This window comes from Carassius gibelio, chromosome B9 (genome assembly GCF_023724105.1).
Source record: "Carassius gibelio isolate Cgi1373 ecotype wild population from Czech Republic chromosome B9, carGib1.2-hapl.c, whole genome shotgun sequence".
Classification (NCBI taxonomy): Eukaryota; Metazoa; Chordata; class Actinopteri; order Cypriniformes; family Cyprinidae; genus Carassius; species Carassius gibelio.
The window spans coordinates 16,490,226-16,503,522 of record NC_068404.1 but is presented as its reverse complement, the minus strand read 5'-3'; the positions used below and the strand labels follow the sequence as shown (position 1 = coordinate 16,503,522).

The 13,297-nt window shown below is 38.6% G+C and overlaps 1 protein-coding gene across 1 annotated transcript in view; it reads left to right on the top strand.

The window, feature by feature from the left end:
• Positions 1-6,967: 6,967 nt before the first annotated feature.
• LOC127964451 (transmembrane protein 163) overlaps positions 6,968-13,297 on the top strand; it is a 34,281-nt gene continuing 27,951 nt past the window's right edge. Inside the window, exons 1-2 of the mRNA XM_052564669.1 lie at positions 6,968-7,299; positions 12,027-12,146. Coding sequence (XP_052420629.1) covers positions 7,098-7,299; positions 12,027-12,146 — 322 coding nt within the window. The 5' untranslated portion in view covers positions 6,968-7,097. The remainder of the gene's footprint in view (positions 7,300-12,026; positions 12,147-13,297) is intronic.

The following is a 13,297-nucleotide window of genomic DNA, read 5'->3' as shown; positions in this document are numbered from 1 at the left end:
AACAAAGCATGAAAGATTGCTCCTTTGCCTCTTCCCTGACATCTTTGAAATAGACGAATGCAATAATCAATATTATACATTGGATAAAATATAATGAAATAGCCTAGGCAAAACGTTTTGAAAATGGGGACCAGGATGAGGTGCAGTAAAAATAAAAGGAAAGAAATTTTTTTTTTTTTTTAAACTATTATGGATACTGCCATACAAGTATTATGGATAGGCCTATTATAGAAGTCTCTTATATAAAACTGTCAGAGTAGCCCCGCATCCTCTTCAACGTGTAACTTTGGCAATAAAAAAATAATAGTGGGCTAATAATAGGCACAAAAGCTACGGCCGACCACGTATAATGGCCAAAATTGCGTGCGTGTCGGGGTCATAATAACCATCAGACCAAAACATATCTTAGACTGTTTTTAAAAAATGTTAAATTAATATATTGATAAAAAAAAACATATAGTGAAAATCTGTGTCATTGTCTTGACAAGTCTGTAACCGTAACGTTACCTACTTCAGCGAGCGTCTGGATCTGTGTTGCACACGAGCCTGTAAAAATCTTACCCGGATACAGCAATGCTATTTTCTGATTGGCTGATCGGTAGCTATATTTTTTTTATTCGATTAGCAGGTGCGTGTCAGGGCCTTCGGGGAACTCACTTGATTCCTCTACGTTACCTGTTTCACTGTTTAAAAAAATAGCGCCGCAACTTGGTGGGCGTTGTCCTCGTAATGTCTCTGCGTGAGAAATACAAGGTGTGGCGTGTGAGCGTGTGAACGGGTTGAAATGCGTGAGTCTCACGCCCAATGCGTGAGACTTGAGAGCCCTGAAATAATAATAATAATAAGTAAAAAAAAAAAAAAAATTGTTAACTATTTATTATATACATTTGTTCTTTTCAGAAAATAAATGAGGGCTTTATGACAACTGTTTAACACGGACGGATGGACGGACAGACATGGATAGATGGATAGCGGTTTATCTTACCTTTAGTGAACTATCAAACTCATCCATGGATTCAATTAATGGCTCCCGTTCCCCCAGTGGAAATGGGTAATCTGTGCCTAACATCATTTTATCTTGCAAGAAAGAGAATCCTTTAATACGTCATCATTTATTATACTTTGTTACAGTAGCTGAACGTCATGGAAAAGTGGAGTGGTTAGTGGAAAGAGCATGAACTGTCACTCCTAAAAAAAATTAAAACAAATCTCGGTAATAGATATAACAATACACTAAAGTTTAAGTGGTCTGAAGATAATGTAAATGTAGATAAGTATTTTAGATATAAAATATTTATTTATTTGATAAAAAAAAAAAAAAAAAATCACTGAGAAATAACCACCGCTTTACTGTCTTTACCATACTTGTCCATCCAAACATCTGCATCCCAGCAGTTTTCCTGCTCACTTCCATCCACTTCCACATACCATCCTTTTCCATCATTTTAGCTTCTCCCTTGTACACACAAATCCATGCTGTGTTTTCAAAAGGGAAAAATTAGCCAAATCTGACATTTCTGTGCCTATGGACTGATATTCACACAGCCACATGGCACTATGTATTTTCAGCCACTTGGCGGCAGTGTGGAAAAAGGTCAAATACATACAGTAATTCAATGCAGTGGACTTTAGGCAGGAAGGAGGTGCAAAGTTTTTAGCATGACAAGCATCAGCAGTCAATGTTCATCTTGCAGTGCAGAGAATAAGAGTGGTAAATTAGGATGAAAATTATTGCAGTTATTTAGTCTATATTGTTGTTCATTTATTACAAGGTACATTATGTTTTAAGACACAGCTTCGGGTGTGTTTATATATGCAGCAGCCGTATTGTCGCGCTCAAGGTGAATGGGTTTTAGTCTGACATTTTACTGAAGCTAAAGCCCATGTGGAGCTCTACAGCTGCTCAGACAGGGAGTGCAGGGAAGGCATGCTGTCCTCTTTTTCCACACACAAAAGCACTTCTTTCCTGCCAATATTCTCAAGAATGCGTGCTTTCTAGGAAGTCTTGCTCATTTTGAAAAGAAAAGCAGTGGACCCTGAAGAGGAATTAATGCAAAAAACTGGGCTGCTACAGTGACACACATCAAAAAATTTTAATAAGCATTATTCTTATGCTTATTCAGTGGATCCATTTTAGAGTTCTTCCTACTGCACCGGAGAACAGAATAAGCTGAGTATCCGAGTAGACCAGAAACCACCTGAGACACCAGCTGAAGCGCAGTACAGAACAATCCAATTACTCTAAAGGCCTGCAGGTATAAAAGAAGCTGGCAGATGCTTAAACATCCTCCTGTTCTGAGTGGAGGATCAGATCTGTCTCTGCTGCCCACTCATTCCTCATGGAGGTCGTAACATACTCTCACACACTCACGCTTTCTGTCTGTAAGCGCTCATACCAGATGGATCTATGGCTAACCATGCAGAACTCTTTCTGTCCAGCTGGTGTCTTCTTCGTTTTCAGTATATTAAATGATGGGGGAAAACAGAACACATTTACAACTGACCAAAATATATTAAAATCCAGCAGGGCAATTAGAAGCTTGTCTGAAGAAACAAGGAAATGTTAAATAATGAAAAACTGTTGAAAAATGTTACGAGCAAGGTAATCTTGGTTAACATTGGATAGCACATTATAAAAAGATAACTCTCCCTCCTTAAGCAGTCTACCTGTTTCAGGTCAGACCATTCCTTTGGTACAATATGATTATGAATATCAGTCTGCTGATAATGAGCCCAAATTGTAGGCCTGAAGATTTGACAACCTTGTTAATGAAATCTTCACCACTTGTGCGATTGTGAATGTTCAGCAGTGTGTGAATTCCCACCCCTTTCCTGTCTTCTGAAATGGCCTAATGAAAACCCCTGAGAAGAGACACACCAACCCGTATTAGCTTGTCTGCAAGAGCTTATTGTCAGAACAAATTAATGTCTTTGTAACTTAAGAAATATATGTCAGTCATTTGCATGCAATACCAATGGTTAAAAATGAATAAACACAAAAATAAGGTTTGAAAATTCATAAGGAGAGACTGCTGCATGCAATCTTAAAGGAGTATTTCAATGAATTCAGGAATTATCAGCCCTACCTTATCCATTTACTTTACATCCTTCACAGCAGTGTCCTCTAGCTGTTACTTGGGGTAGGGCACCAGACGCTACAAGCATGAAACCTTTTCATTGTTGACAGTCTGTTCAGTTTTATTGATTTACACATATGCGAATAATAATGAATAATGTTTAAAATATATAAACTAAAAATCCAAGTGTGTTTGACTAGTGTGATGCTCCGTGCCAAGCTCAAGAGTGGTTTGTTTAGCCAGCCCTGGCTCGGTTGGAAGAGGTGGGCCAGAGCACAGTCCAGTTGGGCTCTGGTGTGATACGCATGAAGTGTTGGAGGGCTGAACTTTTGATACATTCAGCATGATTGAGTGAACATTTCTGAGCGTCAAAAAGTGATAGATTTGTAAACCAATATATTATAAGAGGACCGTGTGTTACCGTGTCCCAGACGACTCAAAATAATAAACCACAAAGTTTAAAAAAACGAAGCACTCCACTGGTGCTGAGCGAGAGCAAGAGGAATATTATTCCTGCCACCCCAAATGCTCTCACTGGTTAAGACACGTGATGACACCCATCCCAAGCCAGTAGGGTCAAGTTCAAGCTCAAACCAGTGCACAAGGTTTTGAACGACTTGTTTCCTGGAAACGGTGTGCAACAGTGTGCAAGGGGTTTGAGATACATTGCCACTGTATAAAAAACAGAAACCCTACCCCTAAACTTATGGGTAGGTTTAGGGGTGGGGTTAGGATTTTATACAGTGGCTGAATCCGATAACTTAGGCAGGTGACTTGCCGCCTTGCTGCTGCATCAGGCATTGACTTTGCAGGCAGCGTTTTTGCACGAAGGCACCTCATGAAACTAATTTTGGACAGGATTCTGAGGCAGAGTAATGGTTTAATGATTAGCAAAATGTTTAGCTTTGGTTTCAGTCGCGTTCAGTTATTACAGTTATTCATGGTAAGTTACACAAAAATTATAGATATTATCGATGTGAAGGCAACATGAATTGTACGGGTGAGGAATTAGCCACCTCCTAAAATTGGCTACGTACGAAGTGGTCATGATATAGCGTTGGCCCAGCCCTATTTGAAATATAATTTAATTCAGTGATGAAAATTTTCATCAGCTGTTACTCCAGCTTTCAGAGTAATATGATCAGATATCAATATATTGATTTATTACCAGAGTTGTAAACAGTTTTTGCTGCTTAATATTTTTTTGGATACTGTGGCTGGGACATTTTGTTCAGGATTTTTTGATGATAGAAAGCTAAAAAGAATAGCATTGATAATAGATCATCATATTGTAATGATTATGTGAGACTGAAGACCAGCGTGAAGGCTGTTGAAAATGTTTATTTGCATCACTGAAATAAATTATATTTAAAAAATTACAAATATTTTGAAAGGCTGCGTGTGTATTCTAGGCTGTATATAGCCTATATATACAGGTGCTGGTCATATGATTAGAATCTCATCAAAAAGTTTATTTATTTCACTTATTCCATTCAAAAAGTGAAACTTGTATATTATATTCATTCATTACACACAGACTGATATATTTCAAATGTTTATTTTTTTTTAATTTTGATGATTATAACTGACAACTAAGGAAAATCTCAAATTCAGTATCTTAGAAAATGTGAATATTACTTAAGACCAATACGAAGATAGGATTTTTGAAATCTTGGCCAACTGAAAAGTATGAACATGACAGTATAAGCATGTACAGTACTCAATACTTAGTTGGGACTCCTTTTGTCTGAATTACTGCAGCAATGCGGCGTGGTATGGAGTCGATCAGTCTGTGGCACGGCTCAGGTGTTATGGGAGCCCAGGCAGCTTTGATAGCGGCCTTCAGCTCTTCTGCATTGTTGGGTCTGGCATATCGCATCTTCCTCTTCACAATACCCCATAGATTTTCGATGGGGTTAAGGTCAGGCGAGTTTGCTGGCCAATTAAGCCATGGTCCTTAAACCAGGTAGCTTTGGCACTCTATGAAATCTGCATCTCCATAAAGGTGGTCACCAGCAGGAAGCATGAAGTGCTCTAAAACTTTCTGGTATACGGCTGCATTGACCTTGGACCTCAGAAAACACAGTGACCCAACACCAACGGATGACATGGCATCCCAAACCATCACTGACTGTGGAAACTTTACACTGAACCTCAAACAACGTGGATTGTGTGCCTCTCCTCTCTTCCTCCAGACTCTGGGACCCTGTTTTCCAAAGGAAATGCAAAATTTACTTTCATCAGAGAACATAACTTTGGACCACTCAGCAGCAGGTCCAGTCCTTTTTGTCTTTAGCCCAGGTGAGATGCTTCTGACAATGTCTGTTGTTCAAGAGTGGCTTGGCACAAGGAATGCGACAGCTGAAACCCATGTCTTGCATACGTCTGTGTGTAGTGATTCTTGAAGCACTGACTCCAGCTGCAGTCCACTCTTAGTGAATCTCCCCCAGATTTTTGAATGGGTTTTGCTTCACAATCCTCTCCACTTTTTTCCACCCTATCTTTTCCTTCCCTTCGCCTCACTATTAATGTGCTTGAAAACAGAGCTCTGTGAACAGCCAGACTCTTTTTTTCTGAGATAATGAATTTGGGATTTTCCTTAGTTGTCAGTGATAATCATCAAAATTAAAAGACATAAACATTTGAAATATACAAGTCTGTGTGTAATGATTGAATATAATATACAAGTTTCACTTTTTGAATGAAATTAGTGAAATAAATCAACTTTTTGATGATATTCTAATTATATGACCAGCATACACACACCTTTCTTTTTTACTCTTACTCAAGCAGCTATTCAGACGATTATTTTTACTTTTAATTGAGTAGCTTTTGGGTACTCTACCCACCTCTGTGTGGAAGACAAAAGACAACGAGTGGAACACTGAAAAGGGCGGGGCTATAAAGTCTTGGCGGTGTCCTTCAGTGCGCAAAGTCATTTTGTTTAGATTTATTGTTTTCTATCGGAAATGGAAACAAAGTTGTGTGTGACTGTTGACTGCAGTTTGGAGCGGGTTTATCTCACCAAAGAGCGATAATGGAACTACCATCAGTTGTCCCTCAAACCCTGTTCATCGTTTGGAGAGGGTCCACTAATGAGAAAATGGAAATCCCGGACTGGATCATGAGCCTTACAGAAGGTTTGAGCAAGGAGGGAAAAAGTTACTGTTGCTCCGTTCCACTTAATTTAAATCCTGTCCGTTGCTTGGTAACCTGCCAAACTTGGCGCTTTGGATTCTTTAGGAGGTATTTTCGTTCGCTGTGAATGAATATAGCAAATATGCGAGGCCAACTTTTCTCCATAATTTCGGGGGGGAAAATGAATTAACTTTTAAACGAAGCAGCTTTCTGTTGGTCAACTGCTCAGACCAACTCAAACCCATTGCGGGCTAAGGAAATGTGGAACAACGTTGAACGCACCTTACCTGGCTTTTCTCCTCTGAAACATAAGTTAATAAAAATATAAACTTGTTATACTACTTCTGTAAATCAGTATCACAATTGTGTTATAGATATCAGATTGAATCACGCTTTGTATTTAGCCTAAAACACGTGGGGAGATATTGCTGTTAGATTTGAATGAATAGAATAAAACGGAAAAATAAAATCATTAGCCTATAATAGCCTATAAGGTTATCTGACTGAAGGTTGGAGACAGCTAGGCTGTGGCAGGTACCCTGTCAAATTCACCTGACAAGATCGTTTCTCAAGTCACAGGCTATACAGCTTTATCTCCTCGATCGGATGTTGTGCAAAAGTCATATGTTGAAACCAGACAGCGATTAAAAAAAAAAAAATCTTCCTCATCCGCACGTCAAATTACATTTGGGTGGCTGCAATTCTTGCGCTCGGATTGGAGTTGTTCTCGGTGGGAGGGTGTGGTGGGGGTCCGTTGCTGATGCTGGGCAGATTGCGTTTATCTCCGCATCTCTGCTCCGCTACCCTTAATGCTGCCACTGGATGGCTGCGCGTCGCACTTCGACGTGAGATCATATATTGAGGGCTTCATCTGATTAGAGAATGCAAACAAACATGACAGACAGTACGACTTCTGATCCATGCCCTGTTCCTAATCCGACTATTGTTGACCCGTCGGCTGTGCGAAACGGACAATGCGCCGCTGCCCAGGATCCGAACCTACCCAAAAGAGGGAGCCAGGACGATCCTTTCAACATGGACCGGGACCAGGAGATGAAAATCACAGATAGCGTTGAGGGCCAAGGTAAACGCACCTCATCTCTCTAACATACAACAGATCGAGCTGCACTTTTTTGGAGTTGTTTGAGAAATGTATTTAAAACACAATGAGATTCTTTAAAGTAATTTATTTGGAATGCATGTGAATAAAACTGAAAGGCTGGAGAAGGTTGCGGTCCAGTGGAGCACGCAGGCGCGCGCTCTTGAAGCTAGCCTATTAATAATTCAGGTGAGCACAAAACACTCGCAGTTTAACTTAAAAAAACAGAACAGAGAAAGACTAAGCATCCTTATAGTACAACAAAATAGGTTTAGCTCGTAAGGGAATAGATGGACATTGTTTATTATATAAAATATTGTTCTGTCTGTTTCAATGGAACAGCTTGATTTGTTTCATTCAGTTTCGTCGTCGCGCTCTGTGTCATTGAGTCTGTTTGACACTTCACCACAAGCGGCTCCATAAGTTTCATGTTTGGGAAAAAATGTTTTGTGGATAATGTAGGCCTAACGCATATACTATATTTCGTTCCTTATGTTATCATCATAAACTTTGTTACTATATAAATCAATGTTGTCTTCAGCAGTGATTTGACTTGGCATGCTTGTAGGCTGCGTCACGGTGCGATTTTCTCCGGTATTTCGGACAATCCTTTGGCTACGACAAAATTATTTATTATCAATTTCTGTGTAACTAATTAGTATATATACATATTAATCTTTATAAGAAGTTGTTTATTTGATATCCTCATACCTTTGTTTAGGCTACTGTGTTTGTGTTGACGTGGTTAGAAATTTGTTGTTCAAAATAGTTGTAGTCAAGATTCAAGTGAATGAAAATGTGTGTGTATTTTCATCAAATCTCTGAATTTTATACAAAATGTTTTTTATTTTTATTTTATTATTGCAACAAACGTATGCATTCTTAAGTGATGTGACATTCAGCCAAGCATGACCCATACTCAGAATTCGTGCTCTTCATTAAACCCATCCAAAGTGCACACACACAGAGCGGTGAGAACACACACACTGTGAACACACACCTGGAGCAGTGGGCAGCCGTTTATGCTGCGGTGCCCGGGGAGCAGTTGGGGGTTCGGTGCCTTGCTCAAGGGCACCTAAGTCGTGGTATTGCCGGCCCAAGATTTGAACTCACAACCCTAGGTTTAGGAGTCAAAATCCCTAACCACTAGGCCACGACTTCCCCTTAAAGGGTTAGTTCACCCAGAAATGAAAATTAGCCTGTGTTGTACTCACCCTCGAGGCATCCTAGGTGTATACGACTTTCTTCTTTCAGACATCCGATCTTAGTTATATAAAAAATTGTCCTGGCAGTTCCAAGCGTTATCAATGCAGTGGGCAGGTGTTTCTGTTCAACGGTCCACAAGACGTCAAATAAAGCACATGCATCCATAGTAAAACATGGCTCCGGAGGGTAAATAAAGGCCTCCTATTGTGAATCCACGCATTTTTGAATCCATACATTCTCTCACTTCATTTAACTGTGGTACGCGGAAGCCGTTCTGCAGATAGCATAGGACGTCGGCGTTACGTGATTAATGATGAACATAGAGAGAGAACACCACACAATGACGGTCATAAACTAGAAGTACAGACTTAAGATTTGTAAAGAAAAATGGTGGAGGATTTCAGTGTAAGCCAAGAGGAGACTGGTTTTACTTTGCTAAAGTAAGGAAACTTTGCTTCCTTTGCTCCTGAAAACAAACCAGTGAAACGAACATATCTCTGAGGTGTGTGCTGCGCATACATGCTGCATCATCTGCCTGGAACGACTTCCGTATACAACAGATACCGGAAGTGAGAGAAAAGTGTTTTTTTATGTTTGAAATATGGATATTTTAGGAAGATATTTATAGATATTTTAGAAAAACGAATGGATTTGCTACAGGAGGCCTTTATTCATGCCCCATAGGTACTTTTTATTATGGATGCGCATGCTTTATTTGATGTCTTGTGACTGTTGAACAGAAACATCCACCCACTGCAATGATAACGCTTGGAATAGCCAGAACAATTTTTTATATAACTGAGATTGGATTCGTCTAAAGAGAAGAAAGTCTAATACACCTAGGATGCCTCGAGGGTGAGTAAAACACAACCGTTTAAGCTTTTGTTAACCTGCATGTTGACAAAACTCTAACCATTTGGAGTAAACAAATATTGTAGTTTACTATCTGGCCATCTTTGATGGTTATGTCTTTGCTGTAAAAGACTGGAATATTTTGTTTCTGCTACTCCTCAAGCTGAATCTACACTGATTCATTACCTCCAGTGGAGCTGTTCAGAGGTGCATCTGATCTCATATCAGCACTTCTACTCTTGAAGCAGCATTAGTCTCTGCGCCTGCAGGATCTGAGCCTGGCTGTATGCTGCAGCACCCCCTGTGCAATCAGTTTGAGCCACTGAATAATTTATAAAACCTTTAAATTCCGGTGAAATTGTGGGGGCATTAGAATGAGACTAAGAAGCCTGAGAAAAATAAAATTTAAAGATGAAGCAAAAACAGGAGTTTTAATTAAAAGCAGCAGTCTGTAGTTTACATTCTCAGCACTTGGATTATTTAATTATATTTTGAAAATTTATGCTAGTTTACTATTTTGGTATCATGTCTACATTTCAGATAAGGTCTGTCTGCTCAAGACTTTCAGTTACTTAAACCAGCAGTTGCAGCCATTAGGATGGACAGCTAGTTTAGGATAGAAATGAATTGGCAGCCTTCAGTGAATTCCTTGGCACATAAAGCAAGTAGAAACTTTAGGCTGCCAGGGGCCAGTTGGCAGTCACAATTGTTGGCAGTGCTGTCTTATGTTCTATGAACACAATCAGATTTTTATAATTTTTCTACTTAATCCCAATGATAAACAAAGGGGGTCACAATTGATTATTAAAATAATATGGATTAAAAACAGTTTCTTCATATTTATTCATTGCATTTGGACATGCAGCCCTTTTGTCCAAAAAATCTGTTTATAAAGAGAAGCATATCCTGTTTTTCTAAGTAACATCATTAATGCCAAAAATGGCTTAATTCCACTTACAGGTTTTCCTACAAGTTGAATCAAAAGCTAATCTTTTAGCCGACATCCTTTAATCCACTAAAAAGAATGTTTCTCTCTTTCATGCAAACCCTATTAAGCATGGATGAAATGCTGGGTCATGTGGATGTCCTTCTTCCACATGATTAACAGACAGACGGAGTTGGGGCAAGACCTTTATGTTGAGTTGTGGCTCATTTTATGTGTCTATGGTCTAGAGTTTGCATGGGAAAATACAAACTGAGCACTGTGTGTAAAGGTTTCTAATAGATCAGTAAGAACAAAGTTCAGCTTAACTGGAGTGTGTTTTTGGTTCGGAAATAAAATAGTTTGGAACTTATGGGTTACATTTGTGTGAGAGCAAAATATGCTTGCGATCCTGACTGATGAAATAAATCATGTGAGTGGACACATTCCCCAGCTCTGTTTTTCAGTTCCTACAATCACACTGACTGACCACCTATTGACTCTGTGCTCATGACCCTCAACATGTGACTTCCACAGGCCGACAGATCAGTTTGGTGAGCATAGGGGAAGATAAACACAGCCACCCACTATCACCATGACATAGCTGCCATTCATTTAGAACAGATGACAGAGGCATATTTGAATTTCACCTCTTTGGTAAACACAGCACAATATAATCATTGCTTGGAGGCTATACAATAGACAGTCAACAGATTCTGCTGATTCTGTTCACTTATTCATAATTACACTCATGGATTAAATTTGTGACCTGTGGTGGAGAGTTTATCTCTAATAATGTCTTGAATCTTGATAAAGACTGTTTTGAGGGACACAGATGTAGTTTCCCACACTCAGGGAACTGCATGTCAAAGCTAAACAGCAAAGCTAACATAAACATGATGTTTATGCCTCAGAGTGAAAAATAAGAAGATAAGTGAGAGCCAAAGTTTAAAATTTTGAGACATTCAACATTTTGGGGTCAGTAAGATTTAATACTTTTATTTAAAGATGTGGTAAATTTATCAAAAGTTACAGTAAAGACATTTATAATATTACAAAAGGTTTCTGTTTCTGGAATAATCTATGTTATAAAACATATTAAAAAAAAAAAAAATATATATATATATATATATATATATATATATATATATTGAATTTCAGTGTATCTTGATCAAATAAATGCAGCCTTGGTGAGCATAACATACTTCTGTCAAAAACAATCAAATCTTACCCATTCCAAACCTTTGTACAAAACTGGCATGTGATATGAAGTCAAACAGCAAGATATAAAGTCATTCTGATAAATAACGTCCCAAATACATGTTTTACATGTTTAATTGACTCTTTGTTATTTGACTCTGAGGTGGAAACATGCTTTCATCGTTGTCTCATTTTCCAATAGCTAAAGATCTCCCAGGGCTGCTCGCGAACAGCATTTAAAGTCATATCTTTTGTGACTTGATACATGATAAACATAATTTAGTGGCATCTAAATCTTATTGAAACCATTTTGCTCTGCTGATTAAACCGATCCAATGCCCCTCTGACAGTGCAGATTCATTTCTGCTCATCTTTGCGTCTGACACAAAGCTCTTTAATATTGCTACCCTCAGGCTCAATGCCTGTCACGGTCCAGTAAGTAAATAATCAGCCCCTGTTGTTTGTTCTCCTAGTGCACTTAATTTAATTGTATAATGGCCTTTAACTAGTGTTTTATTTACTCTTTTGACAGGACTCTTGGAGAGCAGCATGCGCCTGAAGCCTCACGAAGCTCAGAGTTACAGGAAGAAAGCTTTGTGGGTGTCCTGGATCTCCATTGTGGTGACGCTCATCCTGGCTGTGGCAGGCTTCAGTAAGTCCATGGTGATTCTTTTCCTGTTTGTGGCAGGCAGCCGTCAGTATGTTCAGCTAGTTTTAGTTAGAAATATATTCAAGCACCCACAGACCACCCACAGTCTGTTCACTAACTGTCTGGAGCATATTACACAAAACTGCAAAATACTACTTTCTCAGTCTGGCAAGCTTCAGTCTGATTGGCTGACTCAACTATGATTACTCTGATTACACATTTTCTTTACAACCATTGGCAGTAAATTTGTTCATGTCTAGTTTTAAGTCTTTTACTGTGGTCTAAATTATTTATGATAAATGAAATGGAGTAAATGACGTATTACATTTCAGCTGAATCCCTGCCTGTCTAACTGGGCCATTTTTGGCCTGAATAAGCTGCAATGTGGACCGGACCTTATGCTGTTGAGTCAAAGCCCTGGCTTTGTGATGCTTGCTTCAACTGCCAGTGGCATCCATCAGGATGGTCAGCTAGCTGAGACTAGAACTGGCAGAGACTGTCCTTAATAAATTCAAGTGTGGGCTAGAACTGGCCACTGTGGTGTGTAGGTGGTCAGAATTGTTGGCACTATTGAGTCATAGTTCTTAAATATTTTAGGTTTTGCTAGTATTTGAGGTACGTTTTGGTGATTACAGGAAACTTTTCTTCCATTTTTTTCATAATGGTCGAAGACATTTTCATGATAAAGATTTCAGAGGTGTTTGCTGTCATAGTAGAGTTAAACATTTTTGTATTTTGTATTTTTTACCCAGTTACATATCTTTAATTTTTAATATATAATAAAAAAGATGTATTAATTTTAAATATTTATTTTATATACAAATTAATTAATTTATTTGGATATATTTTTATGCATTTATAAATGTTATGCAATAAAGTAACTGAAAGGCTATTAATAAAGCATACAAAGTGTCTGTGAAACGTACTTAATTAACCTCAAATTATTTGGAAAGAAGCAGAATAGGCTGTGCTTACATTTTAGCAGTCTTGCAGATGACTTGTGCTTTTTGTCAGGTAAAAAAAATTAAAGCAGAAAACATCAGCACCTCTGCTGCTATTTAAAGCTGATGTGTGTAATTTATTCAGTGTTGAAGCACTCTTGCTATGCAAGATTAATACAAAGAGACAACTAAGCCATTCATAGATTGAATCGC